This window comes from Echiichthys vipera, assembly GCF_963691815.1.
Source record: "Echiichthys vipera genome assembly, chromosome: 15".
In the NCBI taxonomy this organism is placed as follows: domain Eukaryota; kingdom Metazoa; phylum Chordata; class Actinopteri; order Perciformes; family Trachinidae; genus Echiichthys; species Echiichthys vipera.
In genome coordinates, this window is record NC_139840.1 from 10,458,626 (window position 1) to 10,481,306 (window position 22,681).

At 39.2% G+C, this 22,681-nt stretch overlaps 3 protein-coding genes across 3 annotated transcripts in view; all 3 read right to left on the reverse strand.

The window, feature by feature from the left end:
* Nucleotides 1-1,805: 1,805 nt before the first annotated feature.
* On the reverse strand, nucleotides 1,806-5,704 carry tmem236 (transmembrane protein 236; the record flags this gene model as incomplete). The annotated part of the gene is made up of 4 exons (XM_083928334.1): nucleotides 1,806-2,446; nucleotides 3,659-3,782; nucleotides 4,561-4,633; nucleotides 5,451-5,704. The coding sequence occupies 4 exons, from the start codon at nucleotides 5,702-5,704 to the stop codon at nucleotides 1,806-1,808; spliced, it is 1,092 nt and encodes a 363-aa protein (XP_083784460.1).
* A 1,025-nt stretch (nucleotides 5,705-6,729) lies between these two features.
* On the reverse strand, nucleotides 6,730-18,298 carry stam (signal transducing adaptor molecule (SH3 domain and ITAM motif) 1). Its single transcript, XM_083928794.1, has 14 exons — nucleotides 18,192-18,298; nucleotides 16,189-16,273; nucleotides 15,849-15,924; nucleotides 15,538-15,633; nucleotides 15,263-15,409; nucleotides 14,867-14,957; nucleotides 14,447-14,642; nucleotides 14,085-14,179; nucleotides 12,693-12,781; nucleotides 12,365-12,452; nucleotides 12,162-12,216; nucleotides 11,878-12,031; nucleotides 11,129-11,250; nucleotides 6,730-9,824 (listed from the first exon to the last, which is right to left on the reverse strand). The coding sequence occupies exons 1-14, from the start codon at nucleotides 18,229-18,231 to the stop codon at nucleotides 9,608-9,610; spliced, it is 1,551 nt and encodes a 516-aa protein (XP_083784920.1). The 5' UTR covers nucleotides 18,232-18,298; the 3' UTR covers nucleotides 6,730-9,607.
* Nucleotides 18,299-20,168: 1,870 nt separating this feature from the next.
* Nucleotides 20,169-22,681, reverse strand: part of colec12 (collectin sub-family member 12) — a 31,734-nt gene continuing 29,221 nt past the window's right edge. Inside the window, exons 7-10 of the mRNA XM_083928847.1 lie at nucleotides 22,413-22,555; nucleotides 22,168-22,277; nucleotides 21,864-22,006; nucleotides 20,169-21,121 (exon numbers count right to left, since the gene is read on the reverse strand). Of these exons, the coding sequence (XP_083784973.1) occupies nucleotides 21,102-21,121; nucleotides 21,864-22,006; nucleotides 22,168-22,277; nucleotides 22,413-22,555 (416 nt within the window). The 3' untranslated portion in view covers nucleotides 20,169-21,101. The remainder of the gene's footprint in view (nucleotides 21,122-21,863; nucleotides 22,007-22,167; nucleotides 22,278-22,412; nucleotides 22,556-22,681) is intronic.

Below are 22,681 nucleotides of genomic sequence, written 5' to 3' on the forward strand. Positions count from 1 at the left end.
AAGTTCATTTTAGTTTTAATACCAGCAAATGATGGCAGGCCAGCTCTGGTCCCTCCTTGTGAATTACAGCTGCTTGTATGTTGTCTTAACAGATCTTCCCACTCACTGTGGCAATGGCGATTCACCCAATTTATCACCAAGGATGTGGAAGGATCTTTGCTGCTCTTTTTCAAATTAGCAGTAATTCATGTTTCCCCCTTTTCTTTTTTTTTGAAGAGATAGCAGCCACCGATTTGGCAATTCCCTGCTTAAACAATTTGTCCCGTAGCCCTGACTCATCCATCAGACGGACAAAGACCAAGTGCTCCATGGGGTATAATTCTGTCAGACGTGTCCTGGTGGAGGACTACAGATTATACACCAGCGTCTCTCTGTGGTGTCACTTTGGCATTCTGTATCGATACAGCCACACGCACATGGCCCAAGGTTGCAATTCAGTGAGTTATATTGCTGTGAATGAATAAAACACCATGGTGCCTATAGGACAGACAAAAGACGAAGGGGAGATGCTAATTTGCAACAGCCAAGGATGAAGCAACTAAGAGCAAGAGTAAGAAATGACAAGACAAAAGAAGATCTCTCTGCTGGTTCTGTAAAAGAGGCGAACATATGCTGAAGAAGAAAACTGCAACTGAAATGATAAGAAAAACTGATACATACAGTATATATAGTGTCTTCAGTAAGGCTGACACAGATGGTGGTAGCTGAGAGGGCTTTGAGCCTTTATACACACATGGGTGACAAATTAAAACCTCAATGAATTAGTGGAGATCCATAACAAGTGCACGTGCTGCTTTACAAGTGGCATTTTCATGGCATGGTTTGGGTAAAATTCAATACAAAGCATATGACTGATCATTTTTATCCTGTGAAGAAATAAATCTTTCCTAAAGGGAGTCTCCGTCATTAGGGCACAGGCATGGCTTGTGTGTGAAAATCATGTAGTCTGCATAAGCACTTAATAGAAAATGTTCCATAGTTTGTTCACTTGGTGGCAGCTAATACAGAATATCTGGATCATTTTGTTTAAAACAAGGTAGATCATTTTGTTTTGCCATAAACTTTGTCAGTTACTAACTTATTGTTTCATAAGGTATGTCACAGATTATAGTCAAGGAGGATTTTCTAAGACACTGTTTAAAATATAGAGATGTTTGAATTTGTTTCATGTGTGTTAAAGGAAGCAGAAGCTTTATTCACAGTTAACCGTGTTTGAAGTTACAATATTAATTCATATTTTATTACATAGCACTTATTTATATTGAAATATTTATCGATCAAAGCGTGATTGATTCATTATTTCCAGATCTGCAGCAGAACCGCCCCTGCAGCAAAGTCAGGTGGTATTTGACCCATTGTTGTTTTGAAAAAAAAATGTTGTATTTATTTTACATAGTTTCAGTTATTTGAAATGTTCTAAAAGCTTTTTTCATCACTTTTTGTAGTATGTTAACAAATGTGGCACAGATAATAAAAAAAAAACATAGCAGGTAAACATAAAGTTAAGTATCAATAAATACATTTGGATTCAAATATGTCAACGAAAAGTGAGAAGAGCTGTTTCACTGTGGACTCCAACCGACACTTTGTTTTTTGTTTAAATCCAGAATCGTTTTTACACTTTGATCTGGATGAATGGCCTCATCATACATTTTCAGCCATTACAATTCAAAGCATGTTGTCCCTGGTCATCAGAAACAGCTCCATGTTTCTCTGGTGCTGCTCCTATCACATAAATATACCAACTGTTCAACCATTCACAATCACAGTGGATCTTTCATTTACAACATCATGTGCACTCCTCCTCAAAACATGCTCTGCCTTCTGAAAATCCTCAGCTTAGTCAGGAATGTAAAGTAGATAAAAGTCAGGCTCACCAGCACATTTTTCAATGGGTACAACACAGGAGTTACATAACCAAACACAACTATCAGAGCGACTCGGATGATGAAAAAAGGAAGGTCCTGCAGAGCAACTCCAGCAGAGGACAATAAAGGGTTTTGAGGAGTGATGACCATGCGGAGAGCAGAGATGAAGGCGAGGATATAGACGGGAAACACCCAGGCTGAGTAGAAGACTGAAGGCTCTCCGGCCACTCTCACCATCTCCACGGTGTCTAGCCAAAAGAGGAAACTATCCACAAACACCTCTGACCTTCCATCCCTCCTCCACAGGAAGCCCAGAGCACCAGAGTGGGATCGTCGGCGCGAGGATGAGGGGTACAGGTAGGCGGCCCTGGGTGCTCGTGAGCTGGGTGTTGAGTGGCTGGGTGAGCCGGCGAGGTCCTGCCATCTGCCCGAGGGGCTGCCGTTCCTGACCTCTGGGTGTCCTTGGGTCAAATCGTTCTGGCCTTCATCAGTGTGCAGCTGGCCTGTTACGGTGGACACTTGTCCCAGGTGGGTGAGGACGGGGCTTGGCATGTCAAAGTCAGAATCCAGGCTGTCTGCTGCAGATGACAAGAGCACAAACAACATCAGCTGTTACGCTACACACTATATGATAAGGGTTATTGTTCTCCTAAAGCCCAGCCAATGGCAAAATCATTGGTCCATATTATACAGAGAGGTGTTTCTGTTATTTAGTCTACTGTCCTTGATAAAAATGGGTTGGACAAAAAAAACACCTGCCAGTACAGCATAATACAGTTCAGCAACACCATAAACTAAGCGTCCAAAATGACCATAAAGTCGGGTCTGCTCACACTGTCCATTCGTACTGTGCCCAAGCACGATTAGCAGCTAAAGTGTAGTTTGTTTGACCAATGTGAATACAAATGTTCTGTGCTTAAGCATGGTATACTTCCCGACCGCGGCCCGGTTGAGAGAGGTGGGCATTAGTAAAGCACGATTGCACACGAGCATGAGCATTGAGGCCGGTCCTGAGACTACTTTCTGTAGTTTCTGACTTTTACCCGGAACGGACATTTAAAAAATGCAGCAGAAGGGTTGAAGGCTGTGTGTACTATAGATGGCTAAATGGATGCATGTATTCCATTAAAGAATTTCGTACCTGTAGCTGCCTCTCGTAAAGGGAAAATAGTATTCTACCGCGCAGCTATTCTACCAATCAAAATGCCAGAAGTTCTGCTCTGAGCTCTGGGCTGGCGGCGCTTGTTCTGGCTTTAGCCTGTGTGAGTAGTAGGGTGTGCAACTATACGTGTTGTCTGGTCAACATTTTTGTTGAGTCAATATTCCTATATTCCATTTTCGGACTTTCAGTCACAGTGAAAGCCGGGGACATCTGGTCACCCTAGAATAAAATAGCAACTGAGTGTATAGCTGTGTGTTTCATGACTGTACAGACCTGTTGTCTTGCTCCTCAACATATAGAGCCGATAAAATGAATCTTGTTTGTGCCTCTCTTATAAATCAGATCAGCTCAGCACATGTGTACATGAGGCGTACACCTGTAATGATTCCCACCTTTCCAGGGAAGACATTTTGACTTGTCATGGTAAAGCACAGGTGTTACTAACAACATTAACAGCTACTCATACCACAAAAGGCTCGGTTCTATTCAGGTGCCCCAGTAAACTATGACAGTGTAACAGTGAGCCACCATGCATAATATCAGGACTCAGGAAACTGAAGCAGCTAAATGGAACTCAGCCATCATTGATTTTTTATTATTCACACATGACAACAACTTAAAGACTCACATTGTCCGAGGAGTCTGCAGGGGCGAATCCTCTCTACGACATCCACACAGATGAGGGAGAAAAGCACCATGGAAACGGGCAACTCAGCGAAATGGTCGAGCCTGTGTCCTCTGTCCACCTGCACCTACAGTTCGAGCAACAACACCAAAGATATATGTAAATTCAATAATAGAAAGAACTGATCTGCCACTTAGAAATCATGAGGGATGAAGTGGGAAGAAAGTGAATCGAAACTCCTCATTATGCCATTTGGCTGCACTGAGAAACGAGAGCTAAGTTTTATGAAGCCATCCCATTTTATCACCTCATTATTATGGATGTTAAGATGCCGCTGAAGGCCCTTTAAAAGATCAAAACATATTAGATGTATCAATATGTCCCATGAGTCTTTGTGTGGTCAGATGGTGTTATTTGTGTCCTTGCTTGTCTAGGAATAAAAGATACTTTTAAAAGTTCCTGTCTTTTTTAGAGCGGTGGATGGTATTATATGGTTAGAGTTTAGGTTAATGGCCAACCTGTTATGTTCACTGTGAGTTACTGAATACCCAGACAGAGAGCACAGTCATGTGATGATGGACACCCTTCCACTGTCTTTTCCAAAGTCCCTCTCAGTACAAGGTGAGAAAATATTTAGAAGAAAAATCTCACGAGACTCAAGAATTGGTGGCAAACAACCTTCTTTTTTCTCTGTGGCACAATGCGCCGTGTCAGCCGTCACTCAGTGAATAATAAAAGAGCTTTAAACACATTCTCTTACACCGGGGGACGATAAAACAAGCTCATGCCACAAATGGACTGTTTAAAACAAATACGCCTGTTCAAGGACCCCGTTGGAGCACGACCGAACCAAACATCAACAGGTGCTTCTCTGTGACAAGAACGATCAGTCTTGAGGACGTTACCTTGGAGCTGGCTAATAAAATAGCAAAGCACGGTAATGTGCACAGGAGAAGATACGCCAGCGCTGTTGGTCTCCTGAAAAACAAAATGGGTTGTTTTTAGTTCTAATTTATATAATAACTATTTTAGTAATCTGAATAATTGTGTTGGTCCTTTTCTCTATGTGAGCACTTTTATCACGTCATTGATATGCTTACATTGTTACAGTGAAGGAAAGTTACTGAATACATTTACTCATGACATTTATTTAGTAACTAAAGTGAGAACATGTTACTTTTGCTAAACAAAGACCACTGTGGCCACAAGTTAGTAATGGGATGATGTAAAGAAACGAGTGCAACATAGCACAAGCTAAGAACTGATCAAACTCACTCAAGTCATTTACAAAGCCATATCTAGCTAAAGTTGGCTAGCATTAGCCAACATAAGCTTCTGGTCATGCCAGACCACATTATAACTGTAGAACCACAACCCCTCAGTAACTGAACAAGGCACGGCTTTATTGTTTATTAATTCAGAAGAGTTGCATGAAAAATGATGCTTTGTTAAAGTCTAAGCAATAAAACATAAAAAAAAAGAATTGGCTCCACCTGAACCCGTGCTCATTTTGCAGTACATTTTATACGATAATACTTATTTTTTGTAACAAGGAATTTTTACATTGTATTACTGCTTTGACTTAGTAGCTTATTTTTTTTTCCGTTCACTACTACATTGTTATTAAAGTGTTTCTACTTCTTGTAAGTTTTATTTATCTAGCCCAAAAACCCAAATGTGTCTCAAAGGGTTTGCGATTGAACCGTTTTGACTTTAACTCGTGTCATTTGTTTGAGGTAGGTGTAGATACCAAATCATTGTGACATCGGTTAAACTTCCCAACATCTGTACTCACCACTGTGTGATCTCTGAGATGAACGTCCGACGCTTCATGGTCAGATATTTCAGAGGAACCCACACCAGCAGGGTCACAGAGGTCACATACGCAATAGAGGCCGCCACCACTAGCCAGTAGGCCGTTAGATCTTGTCCTCTCACATCACGTACGAGACAGGCAAACCTCTCCATAATCACAAAGACGGGTACGATAAGGGCTGCGAACTGCAGCACCTCATACAGGAGAAACTTGACCGTCTTCCCCGAGGGCATGGTGGTCCCTGAACACCAGCTGCTGGTCTGAACTTGGAGCAAAAGACTTTGACAATCATCTCCCACGGAGCGAGCCAGTGGAGCCGTTGGACTCTGCACACTGACATTGCTTACACTGCACTGGAGGTTGTATTGTTTTATTGCTGAGGTAATGAGGTGGTCATGCTAGATTTTTTATGGGCTCACAAAGAATAGCACTTCCAGCCCATAATTTCAACGCTAAAAGTTACACTCAGCCGACCGCTGAACTGTGCACAAGTTACGGAATAGGTGCTTGATTATATTAGATAAACTAAATAATAAAGCCAATACTGGAATATACAAATGTGCAAGAACTTACTAGAATTGCAACAAAATAAATGTATTCTTATTAATACCACATTGACCTTCTTTGGCTGTTAAGCTCTTATGCTCTACACATTTCATCCATCCATTCTTGTAAGGTATCATAGACACACAGTTCTCCATCTAGTGGCAAGTCAGAGGACAATTTTTAACTCCTAAGAAATTGATTTCTTAAAACCTCTCTAAAACAGTTTAAACAGAAGCTGAACACAACAACCTACATGAAGGTAGAATTCATTGCAAGCCTGCTGTGTTAAGATTGCATTAGATACATGTACCAAAGTGTCTTGCAACATAAGCAACAACCCCACAACTGTCATGTTTCGATCCAAATGTTACTAAATTCTGATTGGTGAACAGAAATATGTGACCATTTCCGACTGAGCCTTGCCTACTTCAAACCAGAGAGAAATGTGGACAAGACATAAAAACAGAGATGTGAAGTAATCAAAGCTGCTCTAACTTCAAAAACAAATACTGTCCCCATCGCTCATGGTGAAAGCTGGTTGAGAAAAAAGGTTTTCAGGGTCTTTAAAATCTCCTGGAAATGCCTCTAATAAGTGAAACTATTTGTAAATTAGAACTAAATAAAAACATATAAATGCATTTCATGTACCTCCAAAGTGCTATAAAAACAAGAATACAGTGCCATTAATATCATTCTGTACATTTGGCCTGGTTTTATTGTGAATATCAATTAATAAGTATGGTTAAAAGAATACATACAAACAGCAGGATACAAGTTTAGACAGAACCTTTACAATAATGAGGTTTGAAACTTAAAAACAGGCAGCATCTCAATCCTGTGCTATAAAGTTACATTGGGGCTGCAGTCCAACACTGTGGTGCAACAAGATATGCTGTCAGGAATAACTGGCTCCTGGTCCCAGAATATTGGACTTTTTCAGCCCTCGACCCAACAGATTAACACTTTTTCACTCTTAAATTTAGTTGAGGGCAGCAAAAACAATGGTTTTCTTCTTTGTCTTTCAAATCAACTATATTAATGCTCATGTGCTGGTAAATAAAATGGCTCGTTTGCAAAGTCCCAGGTACCGAAGCTTAAGCCGAGTGTTGTTTTACAGTATATTCGTACGGTGGCACAGGGGTCGCAAGAGGGAGAACATTTAAAACAAAGTATCTCAAGAGAAATTTAAATGACACAAATATCAGATCAATACACCAATTTGTCCTGCAACTGGAAAATGTATCTTAATATTAACAGCCTCATAATTCCTTCATGTAGAATCATCAAATATTAAAACAACAGATAAATACTCTTCCTCTTTCATCAGTCATTTGTAAACAACTCTTTCCCAAAGACTTTGAACACATAGAAGCAATAGAAGAGTATGGAAAGTATGGTATGAGAAGTAGACTTTGTACAATATTTGATCGAGCAGTGTCACTCTTACTGACAGCTTCGGGAGACGTTTAGAGAAATGTGTTAACAAGTATTGACTGTGTTTTAAAACCTTATTTCTGTTCTTCTTCAGGTAGAGTTTGTTTTAGTGTTCGATAACTTGGGGAAAGGACAGGGTTGAAATGCATGGGGAGGTTAGATGAGTTTTTCACATTTTTCACCATTTGACCCTACAGTACAATAAGCATGTATCAAACACTGAGAGAAATGTCCATGTTCTCAGGTGAGCGATTTAAATATACAACTAAGTTAGGCAGAACATCACATATTCCGCTTTCCTCTGAATACATACATCCTGCACTGCGTCTCCATTTAAAATAGCATAACAATAATCATAACATAAATTAAAATGCACTACATTTTTTTTTAAACACTGACTAAAGAGATGCTTCAAAGACACTGGGGCGGTTGAGAGAGTTCGCCCAAGTGTGTAGTCTGTTAGTACAGCTCCTGAATGGAGACGGAGCAAACCCTACATCCACCAACAAGAACCTAGAGCTGCTCATTTGGAAAAGGAAAACTCTGCAGTATTAAGTTATGAGTCAATCGTGTTCTTAAAAGAATAAAAAGAAAAATATCTTGTTTTCTGGCATTTTTTCACTTTGTTCTCTTTGGCTTTTCACACCTTCAGCGGGGGGACATCTTGACTGCAGAGTTCACCTTTAAGGCTGAGAGAAACACCCGGAGCTGTGCTAACATCCAGACCACCCACGAGGTCATCATGTGGCTTCACTACTAGCTCAGTACAGTATATACAACGGTCATGTGCATGCTTGAATTCCTCTGGTGTCTTCTTCCCCTCCAAAAAAACAAAGTGGCTTCAGTTTTCAGTACTTCTAGAAGCTGACGACATGTACAGAATGAAATAACTGAACGTTTTCAGCTTCGCTCAAGGTCCTTTTTCTGATAAACAGAAAGAAAAGGTGAATGTCAGTTGATGACGTTGCTTGTTTTTGTGACACGATTAGCACTGCATTTGCTTTAAGTGGGTGAGAAGGCTGTGGCATATTAGTGTGTGAGTGAAGGCCAATTGGTGCAACTGTGTGTGTGTGTGTGTGTACACCTGCCTGTAGTGTGTTTCTGTACTGTGCGTGTTGAGCCAGTGCGCGTGTAGAGGGGCAGTGTGAAGGGATGCTCGTGTGTATTCACCCTTGATCAAATTGTAATTGCATATTTATTTTGTGGTTAGGTTGAAATTGGTGCAGTTTTACTTGTTTTCTCAAAACTAATTTTGTTAATGTTTCATTTTACAGGTCTGTAATTTCTTAGTGGTTTCCAGGACAGTGACAATATACTGTAAATAAAACGTTTTCACTTCCAATTAATTAATTCAAATTAACTGCTAGTGTAAAGTCTCAAGTCAGTACACGTTAGGTCAGCTGAATGTCCAAAAATATATACTTTATATACAGTATGAGGAATAAAGTGTTCAATGATAAATGACTAATGAATGAAAATTGAGTTTAAATAGAGCCATTTTTATAGGAAATACCTCATAAACTGCTTTGAAATTCACCTAAAGCCTAACAAAAAGAACTTTGTCTCATTTCCCCTATAATTGGTATTAAATTATATAGTTCAGACCCATAAAATAAGACATTGCCATTATTCAATTTACGATAAAAGGGAAGCAATAAATGTCTTGCACATAAAAATGGACAATTCATATATTGCTAGCAGATCTAGATTTGGAAGTGATCAGGCTTGAATGATGACCAACACTTAAGGAAGTGCAACTGAAGATAAAAGTGCAACTGAATGCCTCTCGGTGTCTTTACATCTGACTCATGTAAAGACCTGGGGAAGAGGAGTGAAAATACAGAAAGATCATTCATTAAAAGAACACCATGTTTGTTTTCAGACCATGTGTGTCTTTGTGGGAGTTCTTCAAATCAAACCTGCGTGATCACTTCTAAACCTGGAGGAAGAAGTGTACCTATATTTATCTGCCAGATAAAACAACACAAAGCGTGTCAAACATCAAGTTTAGTCTACTCTATTTGATCTGTTTCAGCCATCTGGTGTTTCCAATGACACAAATTATAAAAACATAAAATAAATGATCTACACCCACTATTTGATCAAATCTGGTGCATGTGTATGCGTGAGGATAACAGTGATCACGGGGGGGGGGCCTATAGCAAGGCTTTCTCTGAGTAGGGGGCCTGTGTGGCGTCTGAAGAAGGTGCTATGCTTGGTCCAGAGTGGGTGCTGTAGTTTGGCGTCTGCGTCATGCCTGGTGTGGGTCCGGGGGCGCTGGCTGGGTTCTGGTAGGACTGTAAGTCTGCTGGGGCCATGCTGCCTGGAGCTGCAGTGTAGACTGGCGGCTGGCCCATGTACATATGAACGTCACTGCGGAAAAGAATGAAGCAACATTAATTACGACACTACAGCAAGGTGGATTTCGTTAAATCGTAGGTGGATGGAAGAATTCATAAAACCATAAACTCTCTGATAAAAAGCTAGTATTCAAATACTGCCCAGTCTCAGATAATAGCTGTGACCAGCACAAATAATTACATGCTAGTTGCTAATACAGGTCAGGTGACACTAAGGAGCATGTAATTCACCTGTAATTTAAAATGAACTTGCATGGTCATTTTAGCATAATTTAAATTTCCACAGTGCTAATTCAAGTCAAGAATTACTTATATAGCCCAATATCACAAATCACAGATTTGCCTCAAGAGACGTTACAATCTGCACCAAACACAACGCTCTGTCCTTTTTAACCCTTGCTTCAGAGAAGGAAAAAGGAACTGAGGTGGGATCCATCTCCCATGACAGATGTTCCAGATGTCACATGTATAGACTTCATCTATATAAATATAATGAATTACTCTCTTTATCACAAAGATGGTTTTCATTCCCAAGTCAGACATTTATTATTTTTGTTTCCAGTGCTGTTAAGTTATTGCCAATAAAACTCATTAATTCTTACAAATATTAAAAAATAAAAGCAAACCGGGATAGGGACGATTTAAGCCATTTAAGCTTCTGGGAGATTTTTAATGTTAAACATCTGGAGGATGTGTCATAGGTGGTACTCTAACAGCAGTCATGACTAGTGAATGAGCAGAATAAACATTATTTTTGTTAAGTAAGTGAAAGGCAGAGCAGCAGAGAGTGTGTAGTAATGTGTCTTTAAATTATACTGAATTTATCTCTGCAGCAGATAGACGGAATGGAAATGGAAGAAATAACTGCAGAAAAAACTGCAGTTGATCAAAAAACATGGACGTTTTATACTAAACTAAAAACAATATTACAATGGGATCATACCAGCTGCAACACCAAATTAGGCCAGGGCCTTAGCATTGGGGGTAATGCCCCGTTCCCCACTTTCTACCCTCTACTTCCGGCACCCTTGCACTGACCACATGCATCTTTGAACCCAGCCTTTAACATTTTTTTAAAACCAGGAAATACAAGGTATATAAATTAGTAAACAAGTAAATTAGGTGTTTTAGCATTATGTTGCCGTTTTAATATGGCTAGATTTGTCCTTGGTATAAAAGAAAAAAAGAAGGTCTACCCTTGAATACCGAAACTCTTGAGAAGAAGGGATGACATGCAGCAAAGTTTAATAATATCGCCAACTTGTAATGTGCTTTAGCGAATCAGAATAAGAAGCCACTGAGGTAAATGAAACTGACCTGGGAGCTGGCTGACCAGGTATGGGCGTTCCAGCAGGAAGCTGCTCCATGGGAACAGTGTAACCCTGCACCGCAGTACCACTCATGGCATACGAACCGGATGCAGGCTGACCAGGGTAGACCTGTGGCCGTAAACATGCACAGTGAATGTCAATGATGGAGTAAGTCTAAGACCAAGAGTAATAAATAAAAATTGAACTTCGCTTGCGGGATAAATAAATAAAATTCTTCTTCTTCTTCTAATTTAGATCAGTACGAAGGTAAAATAGCAGGTAGGTAACAAAGGTGAATGAATAATATGGAATAGTACAAATCCTATCAGAAAACTATTTTCTTTAATCATATAGAAAGGTGCTAGTGTTCACAAATGGAGGGGAATCCATTTGTTTCTCTAAAACAATGGGCCCCTGATTCCTCCTGATGTTGCCGAGGCAAACTAGATGGTCCTTTGACAGTTACATTTAAACGATTCCTGTTAAATCACAGTACACCCAAAACATGATCAAACTTATTTTTCTTTTTATCTGGAGTGAAACTTGTTTGTTGTATAGTGTTGGTATGATTTCTTAGGTCTGGAGATACCGTCTGTGGTTCAACCCAATAAGACAAGGATCATTTAAATACCTCATTGTGAACAGTTTCTACCTTTTTGTGCTGAGAAACGTGGTATGACAAGTAAAGGGAAAAGTTCGTTTTTCCTGCGTACCTGCCCCTTTAAGAGACCTACCCTGATGTGTAAGTGACTGTACCTGTTGTGCTGCGTTGGCAGGTTGCTGCATGTAGTACTGTTGGCTCTGTAGCTTGGCATACATGGCGTAAACTGGATCTTCATTCATTAGCTTAGCGTACAAAGACAGAGCTTCCATCACCTTCACATTGAGCTCGGACAGCTCAGAGTGCTTCCTGATGACAGACAGACAGACACAAAGATAGTTAGGTTTTCTTATATAAATATCTAATGAATGCTTGAATTATGTAGATCTTAATCGTTAACTTCTTCACTTTTTGTGGGCAAAACGTCACCACAACTTGCCTGTCTGTATCGTCCAACTTCTGGTCAATGAGAGGTCCCATTTGATTGCAGGCGCCTGATGAAATATACAACAAATAGTTATTGATTTAATATATACTCAATAATAATCCACCTCTACAAAACAAAATACCAGATTAGCATTTGCCTTTGTCTAACTAACATTCACTCTATACAGTACAGTGTAGACTCTAACTTCAGTTTACCTTCCAACTGTAATAACTCAACGCTGTCTGACTGGTTGTCTGTGGGATCTGCACTCTGGATCATCTGCAGCAGCTGGTCCATTTTGTCCTGAAAGATTTCAGTAAAGTTCCTGTGATGATACTTTCCAGGTACATGAATCTTTCAACCCAGTTTGGAGAAAAACAAGTTCACCAATTTATTGTTCTGTTAGTCTGTGATTTTTTGTCAGCAGGTGAAGATTTATGAATGGCAGATCCCATTTTGGAACAAAGCTCATAATTAATTGAAGCAACAGTGAGATCTCAACGAGGCTGAACGAGATTAGTAAATTCACACGTTGGAGCTCACCTCGTCTATAAATGCAGGCTCTTGTTCGGGCTCTATGGTCTCCACCTGGATGTCCTCACTGAACTGTACGGTCTTCTTCTCCGTCTTCACTGGAGATTTTCAAGTTAACAACGGTGCAGCAGCAGCAGCAGCAAAACAATGTAACAGTAGCAATCAGTTACACAAGCATAAGACATCAGGCTAAGCTGACCGGACATTCAGTAATGTTTCGACACAAGCAAAAAAAAAGGTCCGGATATCAGGTGAAAATAAAAGTTATAATCTGATACAAGCTATTGAGATATTGTCTTGAAATGTCAGATTTGTAGTTATTTTTGTTGTGCAACCTTCTGTAACAAGAAGTAGAAGCACACAATGTGTTTGATGATTGGATGTTTCACATTAACAGAGGAAAGAAAGCGAAATACAAAAGCGTCACGCCAAAGAATATGATGAACAAGCAACACGTGATAATGAGAAAAGTGATGGAAAAGCAACAAACGCTTGGATGTGATTGAGAAGTGTGATAATCTCCCACCAGATGATTTAGGAAGGGCGTCAGATAGGTTTTCATTTTATTTTACTGATACTGAAAATTATGTTTATTTAGCTATTTTCTTTTTTTTCATTTCTAGAACTGGTTGACAATAAACAATGTATAATTATGTTAAATATTCTTTATTAGAGTTATTTGTTTATTAAAGCAGCCTTTTGGTGCAAAATCCATGCTCAATACACACAAAAAAAGGTCTGTTTTCATTTTGAATCACTAATTGGAGATTTTTTTCCTCTCCAAAATCGGTATTGGTCTCAAAAATCCCATATTCAACACAGGCAATAAACGCCAGAACTACATTAAACTGCGTCTTACAACTAAACATCTGACAGGATACTGAACAGAAGAAATCAATACTTGCAGCAATGCAGGAGATGTTAAATGTGTGCTGAATTAAAAAGAGCATGTATACTACGAGACCGTGCCAAGAACATAAAAGTAGCGTAATAATGGCTTATTAACCGTTCAGCACTTACAGAAGAAAAAGGATTCTGCATCAGTATGGCAGACATCCAATTATCAGTATGAGGAGGAATGGAAAAAGCTCTATAAAGCGCTATATAATAGCACGAAATGGGTTCAAAATGCTATCATGGGGAATTATTGCATCACTTCCCGGAAATACAGGCAGTGTTGCTGTTTACTGCATGTGAAAAGCTACTGGTCATTTTTTTGTCTATAAACACTGCCTTGATTGTGCTGTGGTCTTTGCATTGTTTCACCAGGAGTGTGTAAGTGGTGAAGTATTTCCCACTCTAGGGTCAATAAAGCAATATTGCTAATGGACTTAATGGCCTATCAAAGAACAAGAGATGATATTCGTCGATAAAGGGTGTGTTTTCTGCGTGTGTACTCACTCATCTCAGGCTCTGCAGTGAGGTCAGCTGTGACAAAGTTGGAGGGGAACAGCCCCACTCCCTGGTAGGTTTCCCCTTTCCACCAGTTGGGGTCACTGAAATAAAACAAACCAAAAAAAACAACCCCAGGAATGATCAGACAACAGATTTAAAATGGTTGTCTTCTCTTCCTAACATGCTGCATGAAGATCTCATGTGAAAGATTCAACGGATTAGATAGGAAGATTATTTTCTGGTTTAGTTAGCCCAGCTTCAAGCTTCTTAACGCATCAGGATATTCTCACTGAATATAAATACCACCTCAATCCTCTCAGGTATTGGACAAATCTTTGAGTGTTTGATTTGTGCAAGTAAAAATTCACCTATCGTCTAGGATGGTGATGATTTCTCCAGACTTGAAAGTGAGCTCGTTGTCCTCGGCGGCCTCAAAGTCGTAGATGGCGCGGACTTTCCTGCCGTCTGACTTGTGTGATGAGAGCAGGCTGGAGGTGTTTGGGTAAAGGCTCGACAGGGAGGTCTGCGGCTGCTGACGTTGCTCCTTCAGTGACAGCTCAATAGCTGCACACAAAAGAGACAGAAATGGGAATCAATGCGTTTGCCCTTGAAAGTCCTTAACAGTGATTTATGTTATGCAAATACAGAATTAAAAAGGTGTTAGTGTGCATGTTTTTTAGGATAAATATCTTAACCTCTTCAAATACATTGGTCCATCAATGCCTGAGGATTGAAAAAACTTAAACAAGCACTTCAGAGTACAGATTATCAACTAGAGCCCTCCTTACCTTTGGCCAAGTCTTCTTCTTCTTTTTTGTTTGTTGAGGTGGAGGGATCCTTTGCCACTAACGCAGGGCTTGCTTTTGCTTGCTCCGCAGCCTGTGAAACAATAATAATCGCATGCTCATGTCAACCAACACAACGACTAGATGAAAAAAAAGGATGAGTCTCCAAATAAATAAAGCATTTTTAGGCATGAAATATAGGAAGCAAGAGAGGGGTACGGCATGCAACAAAAGTCCTAGGACGGAATTGAAATGGGGATTTTGTAGTTGTATGGTATGGAACTGACTCGCCATTAGATCACCAGGACACCCCTAAACACAGCAATTTAAAAATGCACCTTTCAAATAGTATAATAAAGCTAAAATAAAACCCCAGTCAATTCCACCCAGCACACCTACCTGAGACCCTACAGCTGGGAAAGTAACACCCTGCTCACGTAGATTCTTGATCATAGCTGAGATCAGACTGAGTTGGGGATCATTGCGGAAGTCCTCTGCCCACTCCACCATCAGGGCTTTCAGCTTCTCACAAACTTTGGGGTGGCCCTGTGGACAATCATTAAAAAGACACACCATGAGAACGAGGAAGTGGATGTAGCATAACCTTATTTTAAGTCATCAAGTCAGTGAAGTCAGTGGACAACACACTGAAAGAAAAAAAATGGATCACGCACCTTGTTTAAGACGTTACTGACTTCACTGGCAAACTCTCGGGAACACACCTCCAAGTGGAATATCTTCCCACAGTTTGACACACAAGCACCAAGGAGCTATGAGGACATTGGCAAAAACAGCTCATCAGACTCGGTGTCTCATCCATAGCAACATGTGACAGACATGTAGCACATATAAGGATATAACTTATGGTAGAATAAAGTCGGTTACGACACAAGCTTGAATCTCAGTGAAAGGTTAATTAAGGGTGGATGACAAGAAGACTACATGATGCTTTATATCAAATACAGTCTCTTTACAGTCTGCTTACAGTCAGTGCCTGCATGGCCACATGGGGGTCCTTATGGTTCACTCTTCTCATTATAGAGCGGAGACATTCTTTAGGCCTGCGACACAAAGGTAGGAATCAAAGGTTTGTGGAGGTTAAGGGCTTGGCGAGGACCAAAGAACAATCCAGTGAAAGAGGTTTTTATGAGCATTAAGGTATCAGTATGTATCATATATTCATCCATGCACACTTGGGGTCCCTGGGTTATATCTCCAACCCTGGGATGTGTGTGATTTACAAGTGAAAAACCATAAAGGAAAATTCATGCAATGCCTGATAAAAGTGTTTGTGTCCAGGTTTAGTATGAAGACAGTTAACTAACCCAGTGCGTGACTGCCCTATCTTATCACATATGTCCAGAATGAGGCCCCAGTCCTCAGCTGTGTTCATCTCACTGGTTGCTTTCTCTGCAGGAAAGAAGCACAACAACCAACAAAAACAGAACAGTTAAAGATTGACAAAGATTTTTTCCCACAACTTATTTGATTCAGAGACAGAGTGGAAGTGACAGTGGGGAGGATTCCCCTAAGATCAGAAATAAAAAAGCTTCTTGAAACAAAAACTATAGTTGTGCATTTGTGAGATCCACTCCTTTTTGTTTCCTGTTAATAATACAAATGAGCATAAACATTAGAGAGATACAGAACCCCCCCCCCCCCAACAACTACAACAGGCCTACAGTAAATATTAATCTGAAGATCAAAATGTTTGGTTTGTGTTGAGACTGTTTGCCATTAAGACAATACACAGATGAGTGTCTGTGTATTATCCAGTGTTGGCGAGAGCTCCTCTTTTCCGTTCTCTTGCCACATTACATAATTGTCTACTTGACTTGTAAGTTGCCTCATATTCCCATAAATATTCACTAATACAAGCTGTAAATGTAAGACCTCTTACACACATACTCCAGCCATATGACCCAGGTGTTTAGCTGCTTTTGTAATCGTGTGTTATATGATGATAACATGTAAAGATATAACTTTGCCATTACACTGATTTAGCTATTAGATATCTATATAATATTAACAACAATGTGACACATTTCTAAGCCATTTCATTTGCTGAATTAGCCCCAAAACAGACATTCCTATCATTTAGGTTAAGTATTCATTAACATGTTATCTTTTGTTTCACAGAAAATGCAATATATTTAGATTCATAAGGACATTAGGGCTGGGCGATATGGCTAAAGACTTCTATCCCTAAATCACAACAAAGCATGTCTTCTGGTTATACCACACCATCGTGACACCCCAGAACTTTAATGTAATATTTTTTTCCGGCTAAATGCTTTATTGACTGCGTTTACACACACACTAACACAAATAGTGTGATGTAAAAACAAAACCACAATCTGATATTCCCTCAAAGTATTTCACAAATTTGAGTTAGAACGTGCCTGTTATCATCAGTTCAGATTATGTAATTCTTTATCACTCTCAGTTAGTTTCATCATCATAAGCTTCCACTGAAATATGATAAATTGTCATATTGAATGACTGCTCGGTCCTAATAGACACTATCGGATCATACATGCCAAAATACAAGTAAATGATCACCAACACTGCCAAGGAGACATCTAACAGCATATTTATACAAAAACAGAACAAAGCCTGAAAATAACCACTCAAGCTGGAATAACACCTCACAGTCCAACCATCGTAGGCTTTACCAAATGAGCATTTGCTGCTGCTTCTGAGGGCTATAGTTTCGTATGGTACTGCATAATGAGGTGTTTGTGTACTTTATGCAGCTGCAGCACCGTTACATGCAAATTAAATGGTTAACCACCAGGAAACACAGTGTGACTTTATGGTTTCACACACACACCACCGCATCCTCTTTTATAGATGTCAGGCTCATCATATTGGCCAGTCAACATACGAGACAGTGAGGTGATAATGACACTTCTGTTATCTGATGACAACATTTGTGTCCCACGTCGGCTGAGAGTCAACTTGACATAAAAAATGAATATTACAAGTCACGTTAACTCTTCAAATTGTGAACTGTGGACGTTTCCGAAGTGTAAGTTGCTGCTAGCTAACAGCTACATCTCCCCAGAACAGGCTAGTTAGCTCCGTGGCTAACAGAGCGAATCACAACAACACAACACAGGCAAAACCAGACATTTAACAAAAACGTGAACGTGGACGACAGGTTTTCAGTTTATATAGCCTGCGATATACACCGAGAGACAGCCACATAGCATTGTACATACAGCTCTTGAGGGTGATACCTGAGCTACAGACAGCTGAAGAACACTAACAATGCTGTATTATCAGAGCTATTTCAGCTAGCCTGCTAGAAACAGTGATCACTCACCAACATCTTGGTCAAAAGGGTTGGTCGTGAAGAGAGGCATTGCTGGTGTATTGACAACAACAGATTTCGCCTTCCCCTGTTAGTTCCTTTCCCTCTTGTGTCTTATTTCATACAATAAAGACGCATAGTAACGACAACTTTATGAATGTCAAGTGTCTATTCTACACAGTCACTGCTTCGACAGACGGCAACAACAGAGGCATTCTGGGTAATTGGAGCGGACGGTCTCTCATATACTGATGCCATCAACAATAATGCTATGACCACCGTCGGTCACAGCCCGTAAGCGCCACTTCACTGACTGTACGTTAAAGAAAATGAACCAAAAGCTACAAATTATCCTGAAAAAAAACAAACCATGTCATCGTCAGGTGATTTTGATCATGTGACGTTATCTCATCGCGTGGACCTTAAAGTGTTTTTGACCGTAAATGTGAGATATTCTTCATGTCGGTTTAGTCTTCCAGCAGCTTGAAGTAGTAGTTTTAACCCACCCACCATGGTATGATGTAGATAATGAACAATTGTTATCTACCTCTATAGTGCAATACTTTAATGATCATTCAGGGTTCAGATTCAGAATTAGGTTTATTGCCAAGTAATTTGCATTATAAGGAATTTGCCTTGATTTGACGGTGCTTACATGGAAACACATAATCATAGGCATAAAGAGAAACCTACGCATAATAAACTATTAACCATAAAACAGTAAGAAATACGTGATCAGCTATTTCCAAAAACGCCCACACAGAAGGTATCATGTCTTCCTATGAATGGTTCTTGTTATTGTGTGTGAGTAGATAGCAACTTAAATAAAAACAAACCACATGAGAGTAACTGAAATGGTGAAATCCAAATCATTTAAAAGGATTCCCATTAGAGATTATCTCATTTCATTTATCTGTGCCTTCATTTTGTCGGTGTAAGTGAAATGGACAGGGACACATGAAAGCTGTTTCACCTGCTGTTGAAATATTCTTAAAATATTATTCTGTCATCGCCATCTGTCAAACAAAATACTTGGCCAAAACATTGCATTATGATTTTCAGACTTGGTCTATTTCTCTGTTTAGCCATGATGAACTATACTTTTAACTGATCTAAAGATTTAATCGTGTTAAATGTCATTTTATATGCCAAATACTATTCAAATACATGCACATTTTTTATATCTAATCTTTATTATGAAAGGAAATCAGGCTTCATATTATAATTTTATTGACTCTTCAATAAACAAAAAGGCAAAATTAAGTAGTTTTAGGACTAAATTGTACTTAATCCATCATTAACAAGTCTTCACAAAATCTACCCTATAAGACTGGCATATTTACTGACCTTGGTCATGACTGTGCCTTTTAAGGAGAGAAAGATAAAGATAAATATACATCACATTCTTTATGTGTGATTGTTTTGAAGAGATTTATAGACATCATTAGGTGATTTAGATAGATGGACACTATTCAGTAGCCAAGGCTTGCACAGATTTAAAATTAAGGGATGGGTTGTCCCAACAAAAGACAGTGTCACTACCAAAGAAAGCAACAGCAATATCATTAATAAAATATGCCAGAAAGATAGTAGGATAATAACTCTACATATATATATATATATATAATTATCATCATTATATACAATACAATATGATAAAATAACCAATATAATAATTAACATTACATTAATATGGCTTTATATTGCCCTTTTTAGTATGACATAAGTGTTTTAGCTTGGATGTGTGATTGTTGTACATTGGTTTTTGTTAAGAAAGACATTAAAGCTGCAAACAAATCAACTAATGATGCAGATGTCCAGGAGCCTGATCTCAGCAACCTATCAATTAGGAATTTCTTGTCTTCTTTCTTTAGTATTTAAAACATATATAAATAAACATTTATTGAACAAATACACAGCTTTTCATGCCATGTCATCAGAATTCATTTATTACAGTATTCAATAGGACAAGAAAGAAATTACTCCACACACTGTTTCTTTCCCATTTTATTGTGATCCATAGGAACTTGGTACTTTTATTAAGGCATCTTGAGCCTTGAGCCGGATTACAAACTGCTACTCAGTCCTTAAACATTATATGAATTGGTCAATCATACAACAATAACAACTGATTATGCAAATTATAAACATGTAACATATTTCACATATTGTATTTGTCATATTGAAAAAAACACCATACAATGGCTAAAATGTACATATTGTTAACGTGTGCCTCATACTGTATTAAACTCATACTGGCAGTCTAAAGTCTAAGAAATACTGTCCTTCTTAAAACAGCAGCACAGCTCACATTGAGCATCTATTCTCAAAATGAAAAAGAAAAAAGAAATTATATATTTGAATTGTATAAAAGTGAAATGTACACTAGCTTTATGTATTCATTAGCTGATGGGGAGTGTTTACCATGGGAGCTTATTTCAAATCACAGTTCTGAATCTGTGAAGTAGTATAAAAATAGTTTCATGTTAGCAAGAAAATCCTTTTTGTAAGAATAAAGCTTGAGAAATTAGCCAATGAAATTCAATCCCAACCAACAATGTATCTTTTGTGAAATATTATTTACAGATTCGCCTGTACAATAGCGGCTGCCCCGGATAATGACTTCGTATAGCCTAAACGGATCCCTACATTCTCATGTTTCCATCAGTACAAACACTTAATCAGTACCATACTGAGCAGGGTCTGTGCATGCTCTGTCTTTGGCACCATGCTGTGTTGTAAAGTGCCTTTAAGACAAAGACCAGTTCAGGTCTCAGTGATGCTTGACTGAGCTGGCATCATCAGAATCCTCGAGTCATCTAGAGCTCCTCCTTGTGTCCTTCATTGTCCTCACATCTTCAACCTCAACTTCAGCCTCTTCCCCCTGCTCCCAGCGACAGCCCACACTGTCTTAGATGGACGCTATGAAACTGGAACTTTCACTGTGAAGAGAACAACAAGAATAAATCATAAGGTGCAGTTTTTACTCCTTTATGATTTGCTTACAGACTGCTATGTTTATAGCAGCAGTAATAGCATAACTAAATATGGTAACCTGAACCTTTATTATAATGACGAAGTAACGGGTAACTAGAATCAACACCTTGTAGTTGTGTGCTCCCGCCAAACAGCTGCAGTTTACATACATGTCTGCCATCAGCCTTAGCCGATGACCGATACGGGCTGCCGAGTTTCATGAGCCGATATTTGGAGTCGATTCTACTTTTGCACCCTCAATTAACATCATTAAAATTACACAATGATCATAACAAATGTTACGTGTCTCAATTTTTTTTAAAAAGGAACATTTATTGAACTTAAAAAAGGCATCTCCAGCAACATGTGGACTGTGGACGCCTGTCTTTATGTAATGCCGGCAAACGCAGCAGCACGCATCGGCTGATAATATCGACCGGAGGATGTAAGGGTGTATCACTATTCTCAAGAAATTATATATCATCTTTCGTTTTTAAAGGTTGTGGTCTTTACATGGGATTTGTGGCTAGTACGAAAGAATATAGAATATTGCCAGCTGAATCCACAAGACAAACACACACACACACACACACACACACACACACACACACACACGAACACACACACACACACAAACACACACACAGACACACACAAAAATAAGAGACTTCAAAATTCAGAAAGTTCTGCTATACAGAAGGTACTGACAGTCAGAGGCTCGTTCACAGATGAAACCGATGCGGTCAGTGCAGTAGAAATCATTCCAGTTGGCATTATGGATCAGACCAGCACAGTCCTCGCCGTCTTCGTGACCATGGGTCCAGTTATCAGGCTGGCCAGGCTTCCACTTCCTGATAACAACAACAGGAACAATACGCAGTAAAGTTGAAACCTCATAGTAGGTAGTTTGTTAGTTACACTGAAGCAAGGAATCAAGTCAGAAATCACTAAAAGACGTACATTTAATTTGCATAATAACAGATGTAAAAGACAATTTGGTAGGTTTTCTCACTTGAAAACAGGTAAGGTTCCATCCACCCATTTCCAGACATTTTCCTTCTCCCTGTCAGTAAGGCCCAGCCAGAAATAGCCTTTTCCTGCAATTGTATTTCTCACAAATTGCTGCGAATAGAAGGGTAAAAGATATTTTACAGGATAATTAGTTAAAAAAACAAACAAGTCTGTGATTTTAACATTCAATTATTTAAAGTCAGTAAATGTATCAAGGTATAACAATAGGGGTGTCATTGAATTTACCTGTTCCTCATTGTCGTTAATAATTAGCATTAGAGATGACATGTTGGTACAAAATTGGTTGGACTCGTCAAAGTTGAGCCTCTGAGAAACAGAGGAGAAGTAATAGCAGCTGTCTCCAAACTTCCTGAACTCAGGTGGGCAACCTGGAATTATTAATTGACAGAATATTAAAATACACAAGTGAAATCAAATGTCATATGTATTATCAGAACTTGTTGTAATGTATTTAGAATGGGCCATAAATCTATTTTCTACCTTTATGTAATTAC

Excerpts from the sequence above, each read along its gene's own strand:
- stam (XM_083928794.1), bottom strand. The coding sequence starts at position 18,231 with ATGCCTCTCTTCACGACCAACCCTTTTGACCAAGATGTTG. Across the intron at positions 15,410-15,537 it reads TCAGTAACGTCTTAAACAAG|GGCCACCCCAAAGTTTGTGA; the intron begins GTGCGTGATCCA and ends GATTGTCCACAG. Across the intron at positions 12,453-12,692 it reads AGCCTGCATTTATAGACGAG|GACAAAATGGACCAGCTGCT; the intron begins GTGAGCTCCAAC and ends GAAATCTTTCAG.